At 40.5% G+C, this 25,775-nt stretch overlaps 1 protein-coding gene across 11 annotated transcripts in view; it reads right to left on the bottom strand.

Moving 5' to 3' along the window:
• KDM4C (lysine demethylase 4C) overlaps nucleotides 1-25,775 on the bottom strand; it is a 447,252-nt gene that overhangs the window by 100,549 nt on the left and 320,928 nt on the right. For all 11 annotated transcript variants that reach the window (XR_013346208.1, XM_077817665.1, XM_077817667.1 and 8 more), the window contains 2 exons: nucleotides 22,496-22,551; nucleotides 17,481-17,589 (listed from right to left, as the gene is read on the bottom strand). Coding sequence is in view for 10 of the 11 variants with exons in the window: in XM_077817665.1 (XP_077673791.1) it covers nucleotides 17,481-17,589; nucleotides 22,496-22,551 (165 nt within the window). In the remaining variant the exon portion in view is untranslated. The remainder of the gene's footprint in view (nucleotides 1-17,480; nucleotides 17,590-22,495; nucleotides 22,552-25,775) is intronic.

The raw sequence follows: 25,775 nt of genomic DNA, 5'->3' as shown, positions 1-25,775 counted from the left end.
CCTTGGGGAAGTTTTAACCTAAGCTGATAAAAGTAAGCTTAGGAGGTTTTCATGCAGGTCCCCACATCTGTACCCTAGAGTTCAGAGTGGGGGAGGAACCTTGACACCTGTAGTAGGTGACTTCTGGGTACTCTTCTGGCTTGGTCAATCTTCAAGTCAGCGGCACTACTATGGGTACCAGCATGGCCCCACAGTATGCCAACATTTTAATGAATGACTTAGAACAACGCTTCCTTAGCTCTCGTCCTCTAACGCACCTACTCTACTTGCGCTACATTGATGACATCTTCATCATCTGGACCCATGGAAAAGAAGCCCTTGAGGAATTCCACCATGATTTCAATAATTTCCATCACACCATCAACCTCAGCCAGGACCAATCACACAAGCGGTCCATTTCCTGGACACTACTGTGCTAATAAGCGATGGTCACATAAACACCACCCTATACCAGAAACCTACTGACCACTTTACTTACCCACATATCTTCAGCTTCCATCCAGGACACACCACACGATCCACTGCCTACAGCCAAGCTTTAACATACAACTGCCGAACTGGAATTAATTTGCAAACTAGGTACCATTAACTTGGGCTTGAATAGAAAGTGGGAGTGGTTGGGTCATTACACAAATTGAATCTATTTCCCCACGTTAAGTATCCTCACACCTTCTTGTCAACTGTCTGAAACGGGCCATCTTGATTATCACTACAAACGTTTTTTTTCTCCTGTTGATAATAGCTCATCTTAATTAATTAGCCTCTTAGAGTTGGTGTGGCAACTTCCACCTTTTCATGTTCTCTGTATGTATATATATCTTCTTACTATATGTTCCATTCTATGCATCTGATGAAGTGGGCTGTAGCCCACAAAAGCTTATGCTCAAATAAATGTGTTAGTCTCTAAGGTGCCACAAGTACTCCTGTTCTTTTTATGGATACAGACTATCGTGGCTGCTACTCTGAAACCTGTCACAATATTTTATATTCCTGCTTTCCCCGTAAAAATATAAAACTCATTTGCTTGGTAGTTACAAGTATATGTGCAACTGTGATGGGTTGTCCATCCCACACTCACTCTGAAAGGTTTAATGGAGACCAGATGGGCCAATTAACCTATTGGGCTGAAGGTTGAGAGGAAAGCCCTCATTGGAGGAAGCTCATCTGTGCAGGAACAGGCAGGGCTTCCATAAAGTAAGGGAGCTGAGAGCAGGAAAGGGACTTACAGGCAGGTAGTCTGCAATCATTCCCTGGGAGAAGGGAGGTGTACTGGGGGTACAGAGAGAAGTAGCCCATGTTTGCTCCCTGGCAAGTGGGAGTAGAGAAGCCAGCAAACCCCAGAGAGCGGGGAGTGCTGGGGTAGGAAGCAGCCCAAGAAGTAAGCAGCTAGGCTGGGGATTCAACAGACTTTGGCTGTATGTTGTAGGGTCCCTGGGCGGGCACCCAAAGTAGAGGGCTGACCCAGGTTCCCCTACCTGCCACTGGGGAAGTGAACTGGAAGACTGCCTGGGAGTGACAGAGACTTTGAAGGACTATACCCTGGAAGGGGGGAACACTGAGTGTCTGGCCAGAGAGCTGAGTCATTAAGAGGATGCTGAGGTTCCTGGAGTGAGAGAGGGGCTGTAGACCAGAGAGAGCAACAGAGTGAGAGCGTGCAGCCATGGGAAGAGGCATTGACCTGATGAGATAATCCCTAGAGGGACAAGCAGGAGACACCAGATTATCGGTGAGTGGAGCTCCCCATCACAGCAATATAGCCAAGGGAAAGTTGTGGGAACAACCTCAACTTATTAATTAAATTTCTCCACCTCATAGTTGCAAAGGCCTGCTTTGAACAGACAACAGTTCTTGCCATGAATATTTTTTAATGATTCAAAACCTAAAATAGTTTTAAAAAAACTTTTAAAACTGAAAATCAATTTCCCTTTGCAAAGAGGTTATTCTCTTTGTATTAAAGGGAAATGCACAGTAACTAGTTAACATTTTAAGCATTCTGCTTTCACTCTTACAGATACCTCCAGTCTTCAAAAAGTGTTATAAGTAGTCATGCCCAGCTAACGTTTTCCATTTCATTCAAAGGGTTTTTATGGTTCAGTATTACAGCAATGTACAAATTTGACAGTTTTCAATCAGATCTATTCATTGTATCAAATCATTCCGACAGCAAGTACTATACAGCTGGTAATGCACATTTTTATATCACACTTATTAAAAATCTTACAATGGTAGTAACATAAGAATGTACACTAAATTGTGTTTTGCACATGATTTTAATGAGTCTGTGCATTTTAATTGACATTATAAATTGTAGCAAGTTGATCAATTATTGTATCATCTGTATTTTAACATTGTTTTAATTAGAAAAAGTGTCTGTGCTATTTAAAGCTATTTCAATAACAATGTTAAAACGATTTGGACATGTGATTAAACAAGCTCATGTCTCTGTCTCTTTGCCTATTTTCCTCTCTCTTTCTTCAAAAATGTGAGCACGTGAACCAGTCAATGTGTAAGTTAAAGTATAGTATAATGACTTTCCTTGATTGCCTCTCTAGCAATATTTTTGGAAATGCTGTGAGGTAATTAATAGTTCTCTACATGACAACAGTGGAATACATCACTGTCAAATGTTTCTTTAGTCTTTCAGAAATACAGGTGCAGTAGTTCCACAGTTCCATTTCAGTTTAACAAATGAATTTTATTGCAAAGCAAGAACAAAGAAGACAAGCAATATTTGCAAATGTATTTAATTCTATTTTTAGATTTTCTTATTAAAACTGCGGGATAGGTAAGAGAACACTTGCTCATTCTTTTAAAAGCTCAAATGCATTTTTCCCTTGATTCCACTCTTCATTTGGCTTACCACAGTGAAACCTCTCAATTTTCAGAATTGATGTACCTTTCAAAACTATAATCTTTGGCTTTCAAGCTCACTATTATTTGCCTTCAGGTGAAAATTTTAAGTGCATAGGCTTCTAAACAAAATACTACAGCATCAGCCAGATACTGAAAGGCTTGTAGATCAGTCATCATTGCCGTGTAAATTTCTTTTCAAAATAATGTTCCTCACTCAGAGTACACTTGCGTTTATTCTCAGTTCACTTGTCAAATACAAATTTGAGGTCACTGAAAGCCCAAGGGCAACTTCAACTATTGCAAAACTCATTTTCTACCTCTATTTTGTTGGGGAAATAGGATTTCAAATGTAAAAATAATAGGAAGCGTTACAGATAAAGAAACAAAGGCATATGATGTACATGTTTTGGTACAGCATTGCAGCGACTGAGTTTGTCCCAACAGGCAATCTATTATCCAAGCATTTTAAAGCTTAGATAGTAACAAAGGTAGATAATACATTTTGCTAATGACAGGTTTCAGCGTGGTAGCCATGTTAGTCCAGATCAGCAAAAAACCGAGGAGTGAGTAACAGTAGGGGGAAAAAATTAGCATGGGGAAATACTTTTTACTTTGTGTAATGACCTATCCACTCCCAATCTTTATTCAAGCCTAATTTAATGGTCCTCACCCACAACTATTTCACATTTGGGGACAGCGGCACTACTATGGGTACCCATATGGCCCCACAGTATGCCAACATTTTTATGGCTGACTTAGAACAACGCTTCCTCAGCTCTCGGCCCTTAACGCCTCTACTCTACTTACGCTACATTGATGACATCTTCATCATCTGGACCCATGGAAAAGAAGCCCTTGAGGAATTCCACCATGATTTCAGCAATTTCCATCCCAGCATCAACCTCAGCCCGAACCAGTCCACACAAGAGATCCACTTCCTGGACACTACAGTGCTAATAAGTGATGGCCACATAAACACCACCCTATACCAGAAAGCTACTGACTGCTATACTTACCTACATACCTCCAGCTTTCATCCAGACCACATCACATGATCCATTGTCTACAGCCAAGCTCTAAGATACTACCGCATTTGCTCCAATCCCTCAGACAGACACAAACACCTATGACTCTCTAGCAAGCATTCTTAAAACTACAATATTCACCTGCTGAAGTGAAGAAACACATTGACAGAGCCAGAAGAATACCCAGAAGTCACCTACTCCAGGACAGGCCCAACAAAGAAAGTAACAGAACGCCACTAGCCGTCACCTTCAGCCCCCAACTAAAACCTCTCCAGCGCATCATTAAGGATCTACAACCTATCCTGAAGGACGATCCCTCACTCTCACAGATCTTGGGAGACAGGCCAGTCCTTGTTTACAAACAGCCCCCCAACCTGAAGCAAATATTCACCAGCAACTACACACCACACAACAAAAACACTAACCCAGGATCCTACCTATCCTTGCAACAAAGCCTGTTCCCAACTCTGTCCACATATCTATTTAAGGGATACCATCATACGACCTAATCACATCAGCCACATCATAAGAGGCTCTTCACCTGCACATCTATCAATGTGATATGTGCCAGCAATGTCCCTCTGCCATGTTCATTGGCCAAACTGGACAATCTCTACGGAAAAGAATAAATGGACACAAATCAGACATCAAAAATTATAACATTCAAAAACCAGTTGGAGAACACTTCAACCTCCCTGGTCACTCAATTTCAGACCTAAAAGTCGCAATTCTCCAACAAAAAAACTTCAAAAACAGACTCCAACGAGAAACTGCAGAATTGGAATTAATTTGCAAAATGGACACCATTAAATTAGGCTTGAATAAAGACTGGGAGTGGATGGGTCATTACACAAAGTAAAAACTATTTCCCATGCTAATTTCCCCCCCCCCCACTGTTACTCACACCTTCTTGTCAACTGTTTGAAATGGGCCATCCTGATTATCACTACAAAAGATTTTTTTCTCCTGCTGCTAATAGCCCACCTTAATTGATTGGTCTCGTTACAGCTGGTATGGCAACACCCATTTTTTCATGTTCTCTGTGTATATATATCTTCCTACTGTATTTTCCACTGCATGCATCCGATGAAGTGGGTTTTAGCCCACGAAAGCTTATGCCCAAATAAATTTGTTAGTCTTTAAGGTGCCACAAGTACGCCTCGTTTTTTTTGCTAATGAGTTCATCGTGTACTATTCAGAGACGATTTTAGAGAAGATGTTTTAAATATAGCGTCTTACTAAAGGAGAGCTAATGATTACATTTTAACTGTTACTCTGATTTCAGATGAAACATTTAAACACAGTGAGCCTGCTTCTCATTTACATTAAGACGTCTCTCTGGTAGGGTAAACAGGCCTTAGTGTAAATGAGAATCAGGTCCAGTATTCCTGCTGGTTTACATTTATGGGCCAAATCCCAGGATATCCATGGGGGGGGGTGTGTGTTTGTATTTGAGAGGTCAGTTTGGCTTGATACGTCCAAGGATTTCTTCACTCTGCTATGGAATGTGACTGTATTTTTTATTTCATGCCAAAACAAAGTTATAACATTCTTTTGAAACTACAGAGTATATTCAAGTACTCTGAGTGAAATCCTGGCCCCATTAAAGTAAATGGGAGTTTTGCCATTGACTTCAATGGGGTCAGGAATTCACCATCTGTTTCTATCACATAGAGCTGCGTAAAATAAAGCAGCAAAGGAAAATATCCTTTGTAATACAGTTGGCAGGAGTTTTCACCTGAGTTTCACTCTGTGATTTAGGGTTCAAATGGACCCAAACCCAAAGCTAAACTGAGGCAAAACCTTCAAGTTTTACCTTTTTGGGCTGAAACCATGAGATCTCATTGAATTATGCTTGGGTTCCACAGGAAACCGCAAATAGACCCAGTTCAGCTATAGACTTCACCCCAGCTCACTAACCTGGTCCAAGCTGACACCATCTTCAAAGCACTAAATAAATCTGTCCCTCCTTCTTTTGTCAAACCTCATGTTCCCCTCACTCCCAATCCCCTTTTCCAAAGCTCCCAACCTTGGTCTCCCTATCTGTCAAATTCTCCCATGTTCACTTTTGTGCCTTCTTCTCTGAAGCATTCAATGCATTATATAACATCCCTGAGCTCATCTGAAAGGCTTTTACCTTGTCCAAATTTAAGTCCCTCTTGAAGACCCACTTCTGCCATGCTACCTATAGTGAGACAAAGTCACTTGTATATAAATAGCATTTAAAACTGCCTATTAAAATTATTCCCCTTCCCATGACCTTTGTCTACTTATTTCTCCTTTGACTATCCCTCTGAAGTGTTTGGAAAGCACCCAAAATATATATCCTCGGCACTACCACAAATGAATAGTAGTAATAAGTTTTGGGATTAGTAATGAAATCTTTAATAAGGGAGATTGTGACAGTTTCATTATAAGTCTCACACATTTTTAGCCACTGCCTGCAACACCTGGATACTGACCAGGCCTGATGCTGCCTATTTTATGATAGTGGTGAAGATCACAAACTATAACTTGACAGAGACATTTGGTAGTTGAAATACCTGTTTTATGGGTTTTGGGCCAGAACATGCCTTGGCCCTATGTGGTATGAAAGGCAGGGAGGAGGCATAAACATCCTCATACCCTTACAAAAGGGCCAGCCACAATCTGAGCCATCCATACACCTAAGAAAGAACAGAAACAGAAGGAAAACAGCAACAAAGCTTACAGAATCTCATCAACATGCCACTCTGCAATGCCCCCAGAGGACTTCAGTTTTGACAGATCTTTGGAATGGACAGACTAGAAGCAGTATTTTGTAAGATTTCAAATTGCAAACAAACAGAAAGATATTGGAGATATATAGGTATCTTTTTTTAATTTATGTTTTGGAGACGCAAGCAGGGTATATCTTTAAATCCTTTGACTTCACTGAAAACAGTCACAAAGATGACTATGAAAGGGTTCTGGCTATGTCTGATGCATTCTTTATACCCCAGAGAAAAGTGGTTTATGAAAGAGCATGTTTTCACCAGAGAATTCAAGAACCAGGAGGAAATGATGAATGTTTTATAAGAGCTATGCATACATTGGCTGAAAACTGTGATTTTGGGAATGCAAAACATGAATATATCAGAGATAGGCTGGTTATTGGCTAAACAGAGAAACTTTTCACAGCAACTACAACTGAAGAGAGATTTAACCCTAGCCCTAGCTATACAGAGAGCAAAGCAGTCAGAACAAGTCAAATGACCGAAAAAAAGGCAGGAGCAATTTGAAAAACCTGAAACTAGCTCAGAAGCTCTAAATTGACCCTTAAGTCTTAAAAGTCATAAAACCCCTGAGGCAAGGAGAGAGAACTCCTAGGCTAAGAGGGACAAATTCCAGCCTACATGCACAAAGTGTGAAAAAGTCACATCCCAAGAAATGACAAGTCCAGCCAGAGGCACATGGTATAATAAATGCATGAAATATAGACATTCTGCAGCAGTTTGCTGCACCAAAGCAGTCGGAGTGGGCTCATATTACAGACAATCAAGAGCCATTGTTTCTGGTATCTATCACTTGAGATGACATTGAGCCTGCCTGGAGAGTGAAACTGAATATTAAAGGCAAGGCTATTAAGTTTAAAACTGACTCAGGCACTGAGGTCACAATCATCTCAGAAGGGATTTATAATCACCTTCAACCCCTCCCAGAGCTGAAGTCACCTGACACAGCTCTGACTAGTGCTGGAGGTATTCTGAACTGCATGGGCCAGTTCGCCATAGAAACAATTTACAAAGACAAAAGCTTTGCATTCAGAGTACATGAGATCAAAGACCAATAACTTTCTAAGTCACAGCGTGGCAGCAGCAGTGGGCCTAGTGAGAAGGTGAAAACTCAGAGGATTTGAGGATACTGGACTTTTGAAAGGTTTTCCAGCACATCTTAATTTAAGAGACAATGCTGAACCATATAGTGTATAAACACCTCTACAGCAGAGATAGGAAGAGATTAGCTACAAATTTATGCATATTCAGAGGACATCACTACCTCATAATTGTGGACTATTTTTCCAGGTACTTGAAAGACAAAACATGTTGCAGGGTCAAGAAACTGAAGGGCATATTTTCCTCATGTCAGTATTCCAGGACAACTAGGACTGACAACAGACCACAATTCACTGCAGAAAAAATTAAGTCATTCTGAACAAAATATGGTTTTGATCATATTTGTAGAAACCCGTTACCCACAAGTGCATGGAGAGGCTGAGAGACAGCCAAGAAAATCCAGTAGCAGAAAGATCCATTCCTTGCTCTTCTGAGTTACGGAGCAACACCAATAGCAGCTGTTGGATGTAATCCAGCACAACTCCTAATGGGCAGATAATTCAGAATTACTGTTCTAACTTTGGAAAAGAACTATCTCCAAAGTGGCCAGGCATCAAGAGAATAGCTAAATTAGATAAAAAGACTAAAATAGCTTTATGAACACTTTTACAACAGACGTCACTCAAAGAAATGCCAGGTCTAGAACCTGGTGATTGTGTTTGTGTCAAATTGGATGGAGAAAAGGGATGGACAACTCCAGTTGTCAAAGAAAAAAATGCAGTGCCTGATCATATGTGATCAGGTCTGACAGTGGAGAGTTTAACAGAAACCATCAATACCTATAGTTTGTTCCTCAAAGATGCCAGATGCAGAACAAAATGACAATAACTCCAGGGTTCCAAACCAACCAATACCAGTCATTGCAACATGCCAGATAATCAAATTATTACACATTTGGGTTGTGTAATTAGAAAACCAGTAAGATTCAGAGACACTTAACAGATTGATACATACTGAACTACGAAGACAGCATGATAGTGAAAACATTTTAAATGGCGTAATGGAGAACTTAAAGAGGAAGATGTAATAGAATACTAAACTGTATTATACTAGGTGCCACTGTGTGTAAAATACCTTATTTAAACATCTGCCATACCTGGCAGAGCATTAAGGATCTTATGATGAGCACATGTGGTGTGTGTAAGCAGGATCTGTGACTAATTCATATCTGGTACAGAAGTACATGACAGGCACAATCTCAGACTTCTATACACTTGAGTGCAAGGCTAGGGTCACTGAAGGAATGATATTGGGAAGAATGGAGGTACAGTACAGTCAGTGAGGCTGGCTACAGAGAGAAGTAAAAGGTGCATCCCCTTTAAGGATGGAGCAGAAGCTGTGTTATTGCATGCTAGGGAGTCCCGGGAGGCCTTTTGCCTTAATCACAGAATCATAGGATTGGAAGGGACCTCAAGAGGTCATCTAGTCCATGAACTCATGGCAGGACTAAGTATTATCTAGACCATCCCCAACAGGTGTTTGTCTAACCTGATCTTAAAAATCTCCAATGGTGGAGATTCTACAACCTCCCTAGGCAATTTATTCCAGTGCTTAACCACCCTGGCAGAAAGTTTTTCTAATGTCCAACCTAAACCTCCCTTGCTGCAATTTAAGCCCACTGCTTCTTGTCCTATCCTCAGAGGTTAAGAAGAACAATTCTTCTCCCTCCTCCTTGTAACAACCTTTTATGTATTTGAAAACTGTTACCATGTCCCCTCTCAGTCTTCTCTTTTCCAGACTAAACAAACTCATTTTTTCTAATCTATCTTCATAGGTCATGTTTTCTAGACCTTTAATCATTTTTATTGCTCTTCTCTGGACTTTTTCCAATCTGTCCACATCTTTCCTGAAATGTGGTGCTCAGAACTGGACACAATACACCAGTTGAGGCCTAATCAGTGCAAAGTAGAGCAGAAGAATTACTTCTTGTGTCTTGCTTACAACACTCCTGCTAATACATCCCAGAATGATTTTAGCTTTTTTTGCAACAGTGTTACACTGTTAACTCATATTTGCTTGTGGTCCATTATGACCCCCAGATCTGTTTCCACAGTACTCCTTCCGAGGCAGTCATTTCCCATTTTGTATGTGTGCAACTGATTGTTCCTTCCTAAGCGGAGTACTTTGCATTTGTCCTTATTGAATGTAATCCTGTTTACTTCAGACATCTCCAGTTTGTCCAGATCATTTTGAATTTTAATCTTATCCTCCAAAGCACTAGCAATCCCTCCCAGCTTGGTATCATCCATAAACTTTATAAGTGTACTCTCTATGCCATAATCTAAATCATTGATGAAGATATTGAACAGAACTGACTCCCCCCATTCATTATGCCCTTCCAGCATGAATTTGAACTACTGCTCACTACTCTCTGGGAATGGTTTTCCAACCAGTTTTGCATCCGCCTTATAGTAGCTCCATCTAGGTTACATTTCCCTTGTTTGTTAATGAGAAGGTCATGTGGGACAGTATCAAAAGTTTACTAAAGTCAAGATATACCCTGTATACTGCTTCCCCCCATCCACAAGGCTTGTTACCCTGTCAAAGAAAGCTATCGGGTTGGTTTGACATGATTTGTTCTTGGCAAATCCATGCAGACTGTTATTTATCACCTTATCATCTTCTAGATGTTTGCAAATTGATTGCTTAATTATTTTCTCCATTATCTTTCTGTGTACAGAAGTTAAGCTGACTGGTCTGTAATTCCCTGGTTGTCCTTATTTTCCCTTTTATAGATGGGCATTATATTTGCCCTTTTCCAGTCTTCTGAAATCTCTCCTGTCTTCCATGACTTTTCAAAGATAATTGCTAATGGCTCAGATATCTCCTCAGTCAGCTCCTTGAGTATTCTAAGATGCATTTCATCAGGCCCTGGTGACTTGAAGACATCTAATTTGTCTAAATAATTTATGCGATGAGGTAGCCCCATACCATCCACAGAAAGGAAATGTGTATACAGTATGAGGCACAGACCAGACTGTTATGTTCTAAGATGGAACCTACCATATCCATTTTTGTTCATATTTACAAATGTAAGGTAAAACAAAACTTCCCCACCTCTCATCCCCTCCAACACACCTCAGTCAACGTTAATTTCCAGTATCTTCCCTGTCCACTACTTTTGAGGAAAGATATTTAAAACCTATGAGTAGCATGTGGGTGAGGGTCACTTGGCTGATTACCAAGGTATATCTCACGTAACCATTTCCCTGCCATTGTGGAGCTGTCAGATGTTGGCTTCTATTCTCTTCCTGTGGCACATGATAGTTTGATCTCCTGTGGACTGTGATACTTTGGTCTAATTTTGATTGTTGGGTTTAGTGTGTGAGGGTTGGAGGGTGTTAGTGGCCTTTGCTATACAGGAGATCAGATTAAATGTTCTGGTGTTCCCTTCGGGCCATATGCTCTAGGACTCTAATAGCCACAAGAGCTAAAGCATAAGGAGAAAAAACGAAACAGCAGCAGCAAAAATATCTACTGCTTATTTATAACTGTGCCAGAACCTGTAGGTTAAACAATAAAAACACAGGGCCTGATTCTGATCTCACTTACTCCACTGAAAACCAGGAATAATGTTACTAAAGTCAATGAGTTACAATACTGTAAAAATAATAGGAGCATGGAATCAGACCCCACTATGAGAACTAATGTGCAAAATATTATTTCTAGCCCTTCTCATCCAAACATATATGTTTTGGTGGTGTATACTGCATCATCCTACTTCTCACCAGTATGCAGTATATTTTATTATTGTTTTATTCAAAAATTATTGTATAATTAAAAACTTGATGTGCCATGTAAATTTTCAGCAACATAGAATCATATGAAACAAATAACATATTTGAATATAAACGTATTTCTTCATTATGTAAAACCTAAAAACAGTGAAATAAAATTGGCTGGAGGAACCCATTAACTTTGCAAATATGAAACGGCTGTGCAAAATAACTTGAAGCTATAAGCTACTGTAAGCATCACACATATATATTGATTTGCTTTGGGAAGATCGAGCACATATTATATTTTTAAGAACATCAAGACTGATGCAAAACACACTGATTATGATCCAAAATACTTTTTGAGCTACAACTATTTAACAGCAGTTAGTACATATATTAGCCAAGCAATACAAATCAGCCAACTAATATGTTTATCCATTTTTTGTTTCTTTCTATATTCCTGGCTGGATGGGGTATTAGAAGGAATGTCAGCTAACACAATACAGGTATTTGAAAACAGAAGAATGGAAAACTTCTCTCAGTTATGTTCTTTTTCGCTCTCTCTTTTTTTATGCTTTTTTCATTTCTAAAATTATTTTTTACTTTTAAAGCCCACCAAAAGAATCATCCCCCGCACTGTAAGATCCAGCTTTTGTTTGAACGCATGGTAAAAGGAATTCTGTCATTTTACATTTTATTTTCATTTTTTCCTCAATATTTATATGAAAATCTCATGAAACATCTGGAATTTTACAAAGGAGGATGCTAGCAACATGGAGAGGACCAACATTTTCCTTTAATAGAAGAAGAATTTGCTCCTTTATGTCCTCCTAATCCCTTCTTGGCTTTTAAACAATACTTCCAACAATTTATTTTTAAAAATGAAGTATTCCTGCAGTTCTGAGTGACCCAAATGAACAAACATGTGTACTATGAATGCCTTTGCTCAATACATGAGCAATAGTTTGCATTTACTTTGCTGCCCCTTGTGTTGATTGATTCCCCAAAGATATTCCAATACATGAGGTGCAGGTTTGCTGTGAAAGAGGTATGGGCTGCTGACTTCTAGTAGTGAAGATTCTTACAACTTCAGAATGAAAAAACTGGTCCAATAGCATCCACCCTCCTGAAGATCTCTGGAGAGTGCCTTTTAGGGTTTGTACCATCATGTGCTTTTATAGACATGTTGATAGGAGAGTTGGCCTCAACTACTAAGTTTGGGCAAGTCTACTTCAAAGTTTGGGCATGTTGAGAAGTGGGGGGGACAAGTAACAGCAGTGGAGAACAAGAATGGGAGTGCCAGGCGGGGAGGGAAGGAAGAGATGACACCATTCCCAGAGGAAAGAAGCAGAAAATGGGGAAAAGAATTTGTGTAATGAAATGACTCCTGGGGGTCCGAGAAGGCAAGCAGCAGATATAATCAGTATTTTGTAAGGTCAGAAGTTTACCACCAGTGGGGAAGGAGGACTGAGATAAGGTTGATATTTTGGGTTTTCAGCTGGGAAGGATCTGACATATGTGCAATGATACTGAGAGTATGCATATCCAAGGTCCTGCCAGCTCCAGCTTGTCAAGAAGCAAGAGACCATGCCTGAGATCAAATCCAAGTTTCCTGTGTGACAGCATACAGGATTTAAAAAATAATGTAATTGTTAAAAAACCGACAACCAAAAATGCCATACTCACACACATCATTAAAAACAGCACATTGTGATGCTATGCAAGAGAACCTGGTTGGTTTGGGATACTCTGCTAAGGGAGCTTTACAAAACTGTCTCTCGCTTTGTAGTTTGGCAGAGGTTAGAGACTAGAAGCACATCTATGAACTAGTTGGGGAGGGGAACTAAAAGCACAATAATTAAATGCTAGAGAAAGACAGTAATTGGCTTCGTCAAATTCAAACCCTGACAAGCTAGAGTACCTTTCACAGAATAAGCAAAACATCTGCCTTTTCCTCTGCTCAAGCAGAGGTAAGCTCAGACTACAATGGCAATCCCTCTTTAGGAAAATGATGATGATTAAATCTGATTATAGTGCAGCTAATTTACTAATATCTAATTTAGATTTACTCTCAATCAAAGAGGCAGGAGAAGCCAGAAATCTTTTGAGTCTGAGGAAACTATATATTTTCTGGATTTTTGTAACACATTCTAGAAGTAGTAGAACATTGCAGAAACATCTTTTTCTTCCAGATCTATCCTCCGGGATACAAGGATGTTTTTTTCTTTATGTCTGTTAGCTTTCATTTCAAGCTACCTCCCACCCCCTTTAAAAAAAAAACCACAAACTATATGCCAAATTGGCTGGCTAACTATCTAGATCCATAGAGCGGAATCTCTTGTTGACTATTTTTTTTACCTTGGTCTTTCCTCTTTGGGACCCCAACTCTTTCCTGTGTTGACAAATTTTCCAACTTGCAAAAGTTCAACCCCTTACTACTGAAAGCCCACACTTTTCCAGATCTTATTTCTGTACTTGCAATGCCTCCATTGACACTGCTAGTTGAATACTACTACTTCCCTTACCCTATTTACTTAAAGAGAGCCTATCACAATGTATAGCTTCCTGGACCACTCTTTGCACAACTCACCACACCTTTACAATTTGAATATTGTTACTGGTAGGGAGAGAGTGCAGGGACTGAACTGATAATCAAACTCCACCCCCTTAGCTAGACTAAAAGGGTCAACTCGATAAAAGAACTAGATCACCTAAAGGTCCATTTCCTTCTGAAAATTTTGACTTGGCATTGCACAGAGATACCTCAAAATATACGTTTCCAAAGCTTTACAATTCAAAATTAACAGTTTTGTCAGCAAACAGGAAAAACAAAAAATATAAGCTCTATGGGCCAGACTGACAGAGTACGGAAGATGGTGGCTGGTTTGCAATAATTATCATAATTTTTAAAAACAGTAACAGATTGTTGGGGTTCAAAGTAATTACTCCTTTTGTTGTCATCTACCCCCGATACAGGGTGGCACTGCCCCTTTCAGGAGGAAGAGGTCTCTGTACCTATGACCATCAGCTGTCTCCCAAGAGGGCCTGAAAGAAGGCACCTGGGCGTAAATGGGAGACTGGGTAAGTCATGATGGAGAGCTGGTCAAAAAAGGGTACAGAGAGATCAGACGTGGGGCTCTCACTGCCAAGAAACCACCCTGGAGCAAGAGGAAGGCCCAGGGGAGCATCCCTGTAGCTACTGTCCTGTACAAGGGGCAGGGAGCTGGGAATAGACCAAGAGGGATGTGAGACTTTCATTAAGCCCAGCACAGGTAGACATTGTTTGTATTATTCTTTCATTTGAGCTTTAGAACTTTAGTAGGGACCCTGAAGGTAAGTCCAAGAGCTCTCCAATCTGAAAGTCAATTGCCACAGATGAGGATCCTGGATTCACAGAAGGGAGCAGCGCCAGAACCCTTCAGCTATGGTACTGAACTTTATTTTATAGATTCATAGATACTAAGGTCAGAAGGGACCATTATGATCACCTAGTCCGACCTCCTGCACAACACAGGCCACAGAATCTCACCCATATTAATAAAATAACCCATCACATATTCCAGTCTGTGTTGGAGAAGTGTTCTTGATGAGCCCTGAGAAGGGAAAAACAAAGGTGGCCACCACACCTGAAAGGCTGCCCTACACCAGAAGGGGGTATTCCAAGATGGAGATCCATGAAAATCCCTTACTGCGGACCTCTCAAGTAACAACAATGTATCAATTTACTGACGTTAAATAATTATAGAATCTTTCAAAAGGGTGAACAGTATGATACACTACTTTACAAATTAGATGTACGAACAATGCTCATTCATTAAATTTAAATGTAATTAACCAAGACCGGGAAAGATATGATTTAATGCTCTAAAACAAGATTACAGTACAGTCCTCACTCACAATAAGGCTGTCTAAAATAATACTACATTTATGGCAGCTATAAAATATACTGGCTCCCATCTTCATTGTATTCAGTTGAGTTCTTTCATTATAACATCCATCTCACTCAAAAATGCAAAACCCTTTGTTTTCAAGAACAGCATTAAGGAAAGTATGCACCATGTTTCAAAACTTTAAGCAATTTCTGGGAGGTCAAAAATGTACACACAGCTTAATGCAATTTGTGGCATCTCAAAGCTGCGTATATATTAAAGGAGGTTTTGATAATTAAAAAAACTGAGAAACTTGATCAAACTTAAATTAATGGAAGAAGAAAAATAATTTTATAGATTATAGAAAGGTGTTTAAGGCTCTGTAGATGGTCTATAATCATCAGAAATGACCTATTGACTTGCAAGTAATGTAACTTCACAAAAGTTCATACATTTTGGCTTTGTGAACACATTAACCAATTATTTAAAATTAATGCAAGCCTTCCTCCCAAAGCAATTTTTTATTCTTCTGTGGTTTAAGCCACAGGCAGCCCATCAGAGGAGGGAACTTCATATATAGGGGTTATTTATCCCCACAGTACTTGGCAAATTTAACATTTCTACAGTCTCAAGAAAACAAACCCTCAATTAAGTGTCACCAACCAAGTTATTGTCATCATATCTGACTGTTTAGGTTCCTCAAAAGTATGCAAGCATTATGTTCATATCCAGTGCTTCCTGTGTTCATATATTCAGATTAATGAGAATTTGAGGCTGACTCAAGCAAATTAAACAGTCACTGTAGCTTAAAAATGAGATTTTGAGAGCCTTCTCTCACACAGTGAGAACCCATATGAAATAGGGCTACATTGCTATGTATTGAAACAAGAAAGTCTGACTCCAGATACAGGAAAATGGGGAAGGGGAGGACAACAGGGCATTGTCCATATTTCTGGTTTTCCAAAAAACATACTAGAAGTAAGGACAGGCTGAAACAGCATTTGGGAATATTTCATACATTAGATAGGGAGTTTTAGAGTTTCTCTATAACAGATTGTATAAGGGAGCCACAAAGGTTTAGGAAAATGTTCAATATGCATTACAGAGTTAGTCTATAAAGCCCACGAAGACTTGAGAAATCTCAATGAACAAAGGCCAACTGTCAGACATGCCTCCATTTTAAGAATGGCTAAAGCTGTAGTTCAAAATTAAAAATGGTTACAAAATATAAAGCATAATGAATTAAAATGAACAATTAATAGTTCACAATGTTACAGCAAGAAAAGGGTAGCTCAAGGTTAAGTATATCAATAAGCATTTTTTCCATAACATTTGGTGTGGATAAAGAGAACAGATGGGGTTGTTTCTCAAACTTTTCTTTTACACTGGACAGGGGATCACTTTCCTTTTGTCAGAGGAAGTCTGTGTAATATTGATACATAGTCTGATAAATTATGTAATTTAGGCCTAACCCCACAGGGAAAATTCTCTTTGATTTAACAAATGCTTTTGTATGTTTCTCACTAGCGCATGGGACTTTCTGCTGGATGGAAGGATTATCTGGGGCTATGCATGGGTTTGAGCATTTGTAGTTGAAGCTTTTGTGTTAGTGTTTCTCACTGCTTTTTCAAGTCCCCAGGGAGCCATTTATTAGTCCAATATAATGTGCAATCTGGTCTGTGCACATTCCTCAATTCCCGGATGGTAAAAATACTATGAGACCACCATGTCTCATCATTTTAACTTCATAAATGGTTCCCGGGGGGAGAGAACACACAACCCTCATGAAAATACAACACAAATAAGAATTCTGAGATATTCTGGTTTATTTAGTTTCAGCAGGATCCTTAATGAGCAGTCACAGCAGTATTAGGATAGTGGTTGCAAATGCTCATTGTTTCTCCTTCCTTTACCCTATGGCAAAGGCCTCTTACAGAAGGTTATAACCCAGAACTAGGCTGAAGAATTAAAATACCTAAATGATCATTATACGTGAAAAAAAACATGCCAATCCTTGGCAAATTCTCTCTTTTAACTGACATTTAAATTTCACCCTGAAACATATGTGAATGTACCTAACCAGAGATGAGACTTCGTATATATTTCAAAACACCAGCACATTTTTAAATGGAAAGGAATGTATGGAGCCTTACTACTCACCAATTTTAATCTCTGCAAAGGTATTCTGCTAGTGTCTACTGGTGTCCTCTCTGTGACATTACCAAATCTTACTTCTGGAATTGCGATTGCACACATCACATGTGCCCACCTGCAAAAAGTGGCAAGTCAATAACACCAAAAAATTGTACAGAAATGTGATTAAAAACAGTGCACCCCTCAAATAAAACCAAACCATCAACCATTTAGTCCTTCCCTATTACATTTCTTTGCTTTATTTTATGAGCTGCACAATAACAAAAAGGTCAAAATGCAAGGTCAATTGACAGTGTTTATCTTTAAGATTTAATTTTAAGTAGCACTAGACAGTAAAAAATTGGTTTATTTCAGAGATGGAAAGATCAGCACAACAAAATAAATGGATTATGCTGGAAAAGTGATGGCAATACAATATGCCACACCAATACCACTTATATGTATGAGGCAAACTAGTCAAGACATTTTTTTAATAAGGTGTTGCAATCTAGTTTTGAAAATATTTGCCAGAAATGTATGTTTCAGCATTAGAGAAAAAACCTTATGTTAACACAGATCTATTGTAAATGCCCTTTCGAGTATTTTCACTTGTTTTACAGAGTGCAAAGCTTTTGTAGTGGTGCCAGGAATGTTTGTACATATTGCCTATGCAATATGTCATTTGTAAAATTTACAGTTTAAACTATAGCACTTTGGATTAACCCTAATTAGATCTAAGTGGGTATTTTTAATCAACCCCCATATTTCACACTCAACTACCAAAGCACAGTACCCAGCTACAGTGTCAGGATTCTGTGTTGCCAGGCAAACAGACACAGAGTTAGAACAGAATGAAGCAGCAGCACTATTACCCAAGATGGGCTAGCCAAGAGGGGAAGAAAGCATCACCTGAGCTAGTGGGCAGGCTGGTGGAACTCAGGTAAGCCATTGGCCTCTGAGCAGCTGGAGGAGGGTTTATAAACTCTGTCCTTCTAGCTTGAGCCTCCTTCCCTCTCAGGGGATTAGCATAGGACTGGGGTTTTTTGGTCTGCTGTGGGCTTCAGTTAGTTGCCTTTTTGATGATTGGGAAAGAATTTTTCTCTCACTGACAGATTAGCGGGGGCAGGATGTTTTTTTTTTCATCTTCCACAGAGCAACTCAGGAACCTGGTGGAGTAGATCAGGAGGTACGGCTCACGTTGTCACCATTTAGCAGGTTGGCTGGGACTGGAGCTCCCTATGTCTGGTACAACAGAGACAACCCTCTTTCCCCAACCCCTTAACCCTGATATGAGGTGAAGGTAGTGGGGTGGGTCCCAGCAATCCACTGGGAACCAGCTGGGCAAGGGTGGGAGGGTGACTGCAGCTCTCCATCAGGTGGAAATGATTAAAGAAGAAATCATGACCTGCAATGTATGAGTTACTGCAATATATATTTCCCAGATTAATTAAGTTAATAAAAGTTGTGGCCTAATTAAACCATATCCCTTGACCTTGTCTTTCTTCCCTCGTGCCTGAGACAAAGACAACGTTGCATTCTATTTAGGTGACATCTTGCTTGTTGTTTTTTGTTGGTTTATTTATCTGTTTACACCTGTCAACACCTTAATAAGAAAGGCAAGTGATAAATGAAAATTTAGGGAGACAGTTTAAACCAGATCTAAAATTATAGAAAAAGACTCAGAAATGTAGAGCTTGAAGGGACCTTGAGAAGTCATCTAGTCCAGCCCCCTGCACTGAGGCAGAACTAAGAAAACCTAGAACAGCCCTGACAGGACTGTCCAAACTGTTCTTAAAAACCTCCAAAGAGGGGGATTCCACGACCTCCCTTGGAAGCCTGTTCCAGAGCTTAACTACTCCTTAGAGTTAGAAAGTTCTTCCTAATATCTAACCTAAATTTCCCTTGCTGCAGACTAAGCCCATTACTTCTTGTCCTACCTTCAGTGGACGTGTAGAACAATGGATCACCATCCTCTCTAGAACAGCCCTTAACATCTTTGAAGACTATTATCCGTTGCCCCCCGCCAGCCTTCTTTTCTCAAGACTAAACATGCCCACTTTTAATCTTTCCTCATGGGTCAGGTTTTCAAAATCCTTGTTGCTCTCCTATGGACTGTCTCCAAGTTGACATCATCTTTCCTAAAGTGTGATACCCAGAAGTGGACACAGTACTCCAGCAGAGGCCTCACCAGTGCGGGACAATTACCCCCCCCCCCATGTCTGACACATGATACTCCTGTTAATACATCCCAGAATTACATTAGCCTTTTTTGCAGCTGCATTATATTGTTGACTCATATTTAATTTGTGATCCACTACAAATCCCAGGGCACTTTTAGCAATACTACCACCTAACCCAGTGTTTCTCAAATGCAGCCACCGGGGGCTTTTCTTGTGGCCACAGCCTCCTGGGTGATGATTGCGGCGTGGGGAGGGACGGAGCGGAAAGCAGCAGCCCCTCACTCGGGGCCTCCAGCAGGGGGTGAGCCTTATCCCCTGTGGAGAGGACAAACACTGGAGGAGCAACCAGCCCGTGAGTTCCCCACCTGCCCGGGGGTGGTGGGATCAGGCTTCAGCTTTGGGATGGCGGGTGGCAGTCTCCAGCTACAGGACTTCAGGCTTCATCTCAAGGCTCTGGTGTCTGTCTCCAGGCTCAGGGCTTTGGGCTCTGTCCTCCAACCGCACAGAGGTGGGCTCCAGCCCCGGCTCCTGGCTAAGTGGCAGTGTGCTCTGGCCTTGTGCTTATCCCCCACCATCACCCCTAGCCTCCTGCCTCCCTACCCACCTCACCATTCAGGGCTTAATTTTCCCCCAGGCTTGAGTAAGTCTGCTGTGAAAAGATATATTTGTATGTGTGTTAATATTACTTTTCACAGCAGACTAAGGCTATGTCTGCACTCGCACTTCTGTTGGTCAGGGGTGTGAACAAAACACTCCCACAACCGACAAAAGTTTCACAGACAGAAGCGCTGGTGTGGACAGCAGTATGTCGGTGGGATGTAGCTTCCACCGCTCATTGTGGGTGGTTTAATTATGCCAGCAGGAGAGCTTCTCCCACCGGCATAGAGCAGCTACATGGGAGACCTGATAGCGGTGAAACTGCAGCGGTACAACTGTGGTGCTGTAAGGTCTGTAGTGTAGACATAGCCTTAGTAGCTGGCTGGGAGGCTGTGAAAAGTGATATTAATATACGAGTATCACTTTTCACAGCAGCAGACTTACTAGCTAGCAAGTCTAAAAAAAAGCAACCAAAAAAGCAAAAGAAACACAACAAAAAAAGACAAGAACATGCAAAGCACCTTATTTGTGTTTCTAGTCTGTTTAGGTCCAGTAAAGAATAGAAACAACTGTACATTATTTTTATTATTGAGTCTGCAAAAAATCCTACATAAATAAATTACAAAAATGATTTGGACATGTATATGTGCATATTTATTTGTTTTTCCTAAAGTTAGTTAAGTATTTAAGGGAAAATTGTCTGAATGGCCACCTGCGAGAGTTGGTGGCCACACTCTGAGGCCACCAAAAAATTTGTTGTGAGAACCCCTGATGCCAGATATTCCCCAGGTTGTAGTTGTGCATTTGATTTTTCCTCCCTAAGAGTAATACTTCGCACTTCGTCTTTATTGAATTTCATCTTGTTGATTTTAGACCATTTCTCCTATTTGTCAAGGTTGTTTTGAATTATAATCCTCCAAAGTGGTTGCAACCCTCCCTCCCAGTTTGGTGTCATCTGCAAATTTTATAAGCTTACTCTCCACTCCACTGTCCAAGTCATTAATAAAAATGTTGAATAGGACTGGAGCCAGGATAAAGTAAGTTTGGGCTACATGATCTCGTATCATTTAGCTAGATCAGGGGTGGCCAACCTGAGCCTGAGAAGGAGCCAGGATTTACCAACATACATTGCCAAAGAGCCACAGTAATATGTCAGCAGCCCCCCCATCAGCTCCCCAACCCGCTCCCAGCACCTCCCACCCACTGGCAGCCCCGCCGATCAGTGCTTCCCCCTCCCTCCCCACACATCCCAATCAGCTGTTTCGTGGTGTGCAGAAGGCTCGGAGGGAGAGGGGGAAAGGGAAGAGGGAAGAGTGAGGGCACTGCAGGCTATGGAGAGGGGGCGGGAAGGGGTGGAGTGGGGGCAGGGCCTGTGGCAGAACCAGGGGTTGAGCAGTGAGCACCCCCTGAGCACATTGGAAAGTTGTCGCCTGTAGCTCCAGCCCCAGAGTCGGTGCCTATACAAGGAACCGTACATTAACTTCTGAAGAGCCGCATGTGGCTGTGCTAAATACTCTTTGACCATAGAAGGGTTTTACTGAAAAAAGTCAGGTGTAACTAACGAAATGTGGCATGAATTATGCCAAGCAAAGATTCAAAATGAATAGTAGATTTGTCTACAACTGGACATGAACAAATATTAAAGCACAACTTTTTCCATTTCATCTCCCAAGAATATCTGATGCACTGTGCTTCATTTTATCATCACTATATAAAATAAATATTAGTTGTATTAATGGCATGATATCAGCTACAGTACCTTTTTTGGGAGTCCATTATAAAATGTAAGTGCAATAAAGCAAATCACCTCAAGATCCAGAGCCATTCTAAAAGGATTTAGATTGATTAATTTGTTAATGACATGCTTATATCTGTCAAAAGTTCACAGATGCCATATTAACTTCTGTAATCACAAAATTCCAGTACTAAAGAAGAAAATACATTTGAATGTGTGATAAGGCTTGCCCATGCAAACAATGACAAATGAGCTTTCATCTGCTTCCTTTATACAGTGACCAGCAGAGCAGAGTTTAGAATAGTTAAGAATGTTCAAATAATAAAACAAATGTTTATTTGTAAGCACATAAGTGTGTTCACAGAATGCCAGAGGCACGATTCATTGTCTTCAATGGGCCCTGGACATTAAGCTATTCCACTTAAGGGGAAACTGTAAAGTAATTATATTTGGAAGTTCTCTTTGTGTAAGTATGTATGTAAATGAAGTTTAAAACTAATGAGACTGATCTCAGTGTATCCATCACTTACTTCTTGTCAGTAGTTTGCTTGAGTGCACCACCTCTCAAATTGCAGAGACAACATTCCTAAAGAAAAAAAGTAAAAACAAGTAAGTTATACTGACTACTAGCAATGCCAATTTTATTCATTTAATGTTTTAAAGGATTTGCAAACTATTAATATTATTGACTGACTTATAACATGACATTCACAAACATCACAGTGCCACACAAGAAAAATATAAAAATGTAATAACAAGCGAAAAGAGCCACAAAAAAAAGAGTTTTGAGAATAACCCTTGAAAAAACTGACAAATCATTTGAATAGAAGTCAAATGGAAGGGCATTCCCCTAACGCTTGAATATAAAGTTCTTTATTTGGAATTAATACAGAGCCCATCAAGTTAAACGAAATTAAAATTGCACATAATTAAATTAGTAAAAATTACTATGGAATCATAGACTTCAACCTGGCTGGTTCAACTGTGCACTTTGGAGACCAGCTTTTTTTGTCGTGCGATTGCACAATAATAGACACTCATGTCAGCTAGGACACTCATGTCGATAATTCCCAAATCTGTACACTGTGAGAGGCAGTGCGATCTAGCAGATAGAGCACTAGATTGGGACTCAGGAGACCTATGTTCTATACTTGCTGAGTGACCTCGGGCAAACCACTTACTTTCCTTTGCTTCAGTTTCCCATCTTTCAAATGGGGATGATAGTGACCTCCTTTGTAAAGTGCTTTGAGCTCTACTGATGAGAAGTGCTGATTGAAAGCTAATAATAAAGTTAGTGGGGGGCCTGTGACTGGAACTGTATTCTCCCCTTGATCCAACAGAGCACAAGTTTGTTGATTTTCAGGGTACATGGCAAGGCCTGCTTCAGTGGTTCCCAAAATATTTTTGGTCAGAGAGCAATAGTTTGGTGAATAGGCTCTCCCACTTCACCGCCTCACACCACACTGTGGTACAAATGCTCTGCCTACTCCCTGTCTCTCTTCAGCCCTCCTCCTTTCTCTTTCTTTCTTTCTGTCTGTCTTCTTATCTTCTTCTCTCCCCCAATTTTTTTTTATTTATTGTTGGGTTTTGTTCCCCTCTCTACTTTGCTTCCTAATACTGTTCTCCCCATGCTACATGACGCATAGGGTGGAGAGCTGGTAGCTCTGTGGGCCTGGGACATATGCACACTATTATTATGATTATTTATATTACCGTAGCACCGATGAGGCTATCATGGACCTAGACCCCATTATGCTGGGCACTGTACAAACACAGAACAAAAAGATGGCCCCTTCCTCAAGGAGCTCTGTAGCTGAGTTGTGTGGTGAAAGAGCAGAGATCCAAATCTTGAGCTAAGAAGTTGCCTCCTGATCTTATAGTTCTCATGTATTATGGATCACCAATTATATAAGGAAGCAGGGAAGGAAGATGGTATTACAGAAGCTGCTCATTGCTTTACCCACAGTAGCTTGTTTGCACTGGACAGTCAGAGGGGATCCAGGGTGTGTTGGTTGGATGGACCATTTGGAACCCAAAAAAGTGCTCTCAAGGTCACAGTTCCCCCACATTCCACTACCCTTTATAGAAGCAAGCAATGCCTGCCTCAGTGAGTAGAACCATACGACCCAGAGTAGTTCCCTCAAGTGTTTGAAGGATGGGAACTAGACCCATTTACTAGGAACAGATGTAAATGGGAAAACTGGACTGAAAGTGGCTGCTGCTTTAGAGAGAAATAATGGTCTGCTTCCTCCATGAGAGGGCCCCAAACTGTATTATTTTGTTTACCATTGTGAGCCTTGTTTTCTGATTAAGTAGCCCAAAAGGCTAAGAGCATTTTTTCCAGGAGACTGTACTGGTTGTTGGCTCTCTGAGAACAAACTGATCTCTTTTCCTAGAACACGTATTTTGCCCCAAACTCAGGAGTCGCCTAGAGTTGCAAGTGGGGTTCTGGAACTGGGCCCTATCACACAGAACCTTTCATTTCTCCCATAGCTCAAAGCTCTTCTTCTGAGCCTATGCTCCCTGGACTGATCTAACATCCCATCAGCGTGACACACTCCCACTGTTTTTCCTTTCTCTCTTGGGCTTTCAATTTCCTGGCTGCTTGGAGAAATGGAGACAAAGCCTGGAGTTTCTAGTCCATATACTTCCAACTATGTTGTATGGCAGCAGGCAGAGCGAGAGGAACTCTGGTCTGCCCCAGGGATTTTGTGCCTTTCTAGATCCACATGCCATACAGAACTGGTCAAACCTACATTCTTACTATTTCAAGCACTGTTCCTTGTTATGCTGCTTCAAGCACTGGAAATAATCCCTCTTCTTCCTTTATCTTATTACCTCTCAAATATTTGTAGACTCTTATCATATCCTCCACTCGGTCTCCTTTTCTCAAGCTGTACATGTTAAATTCCCATAACCTCTCATCAAGGTCAGATCTTCTAATCCTTTTATCATGTTTGTTGCTCTTCTCTAGATTCTCTCTCATTTATCTGTCATTAGCATAATGAGATGCTGAAATCCATATATTCTCAAGAGTGGCCATATCAAGGCTGTGTAAACAAGCATATTCCCGTCCTTACCCTGCATATGATACCACTGTATCATGAGCAACACACTTGTGGAGAACTACTGAGCCAAGAAAGGATGTGGTGAGGATTTTCCTAAACTAGATGCCAAGTACCCAAAACATTAAGGCTCTGTACACTTTAGTTCACTTCACTATCAGCTGACTGAAATAACATGACAATAGTGCATTTAAGAAGCTAATAGGCACAGGACAGTTTCCAATAATGACAACAATAAAACCATGAGGAAACATAATTTTGTAATAATGTCACACAGAAAATTCTTTCCATTTAAAAGAGCATGAAAATAAAATGTAAATAAGTCAAATTAATAGCAGATGAATCTGTCTCTTGGTGTCATCTCAAGACAGAGAAAAGGGAACGTGAGGGAAAAGAGAAGTTTGGTCCAAGTAGATATTAAGGTTATAGGCCCAAATCCTGGCTCAGTCAAATCTGAGCTCTCCAGCTTCAAACATATCTCACAGTCAGTGAGAAAATGAATGGGCCAAGAAGCACAAAGGGAAAGATCCAAAATGGATCTCTGTTACCCAAAGAGATGAAAGGACCATCAAGCCAATGATCTTCCCACCTCTGTAGTGATCAATAAGAGGGGAAGAGAGACAACAGCATTTCCTAAAGGAACCCATTCATGACTCATTCTCAGTTCTGCAGCAGTTTGGCAGGGATAACTGAAAGGAAGAGCTAGAATAATCACCCCAGATAGGGGAAGAGAGAGAGAAAATCT

This window comes from Eretmochelys imbricata, chromosome 5 (assembly GCF_965152235.1).
Source record: "Eretmochelys imbricata isolate rEreImb1 chromosome 5, rEreImb1.hap1, whole genome shotgun sequence".
NCBI classification, from domain to species: domain Eukaryota; kingdom Metazoa; phylum Chordata; order Testudines; family Cheloniidae; genus Eretmochelys; species Eretmochelys imbricata.
The sequence above is the reverse complement of the archived record's forward strand: the minus strand, read 5'-3'. Positions and strand labels throughout refer to the sequence as shown.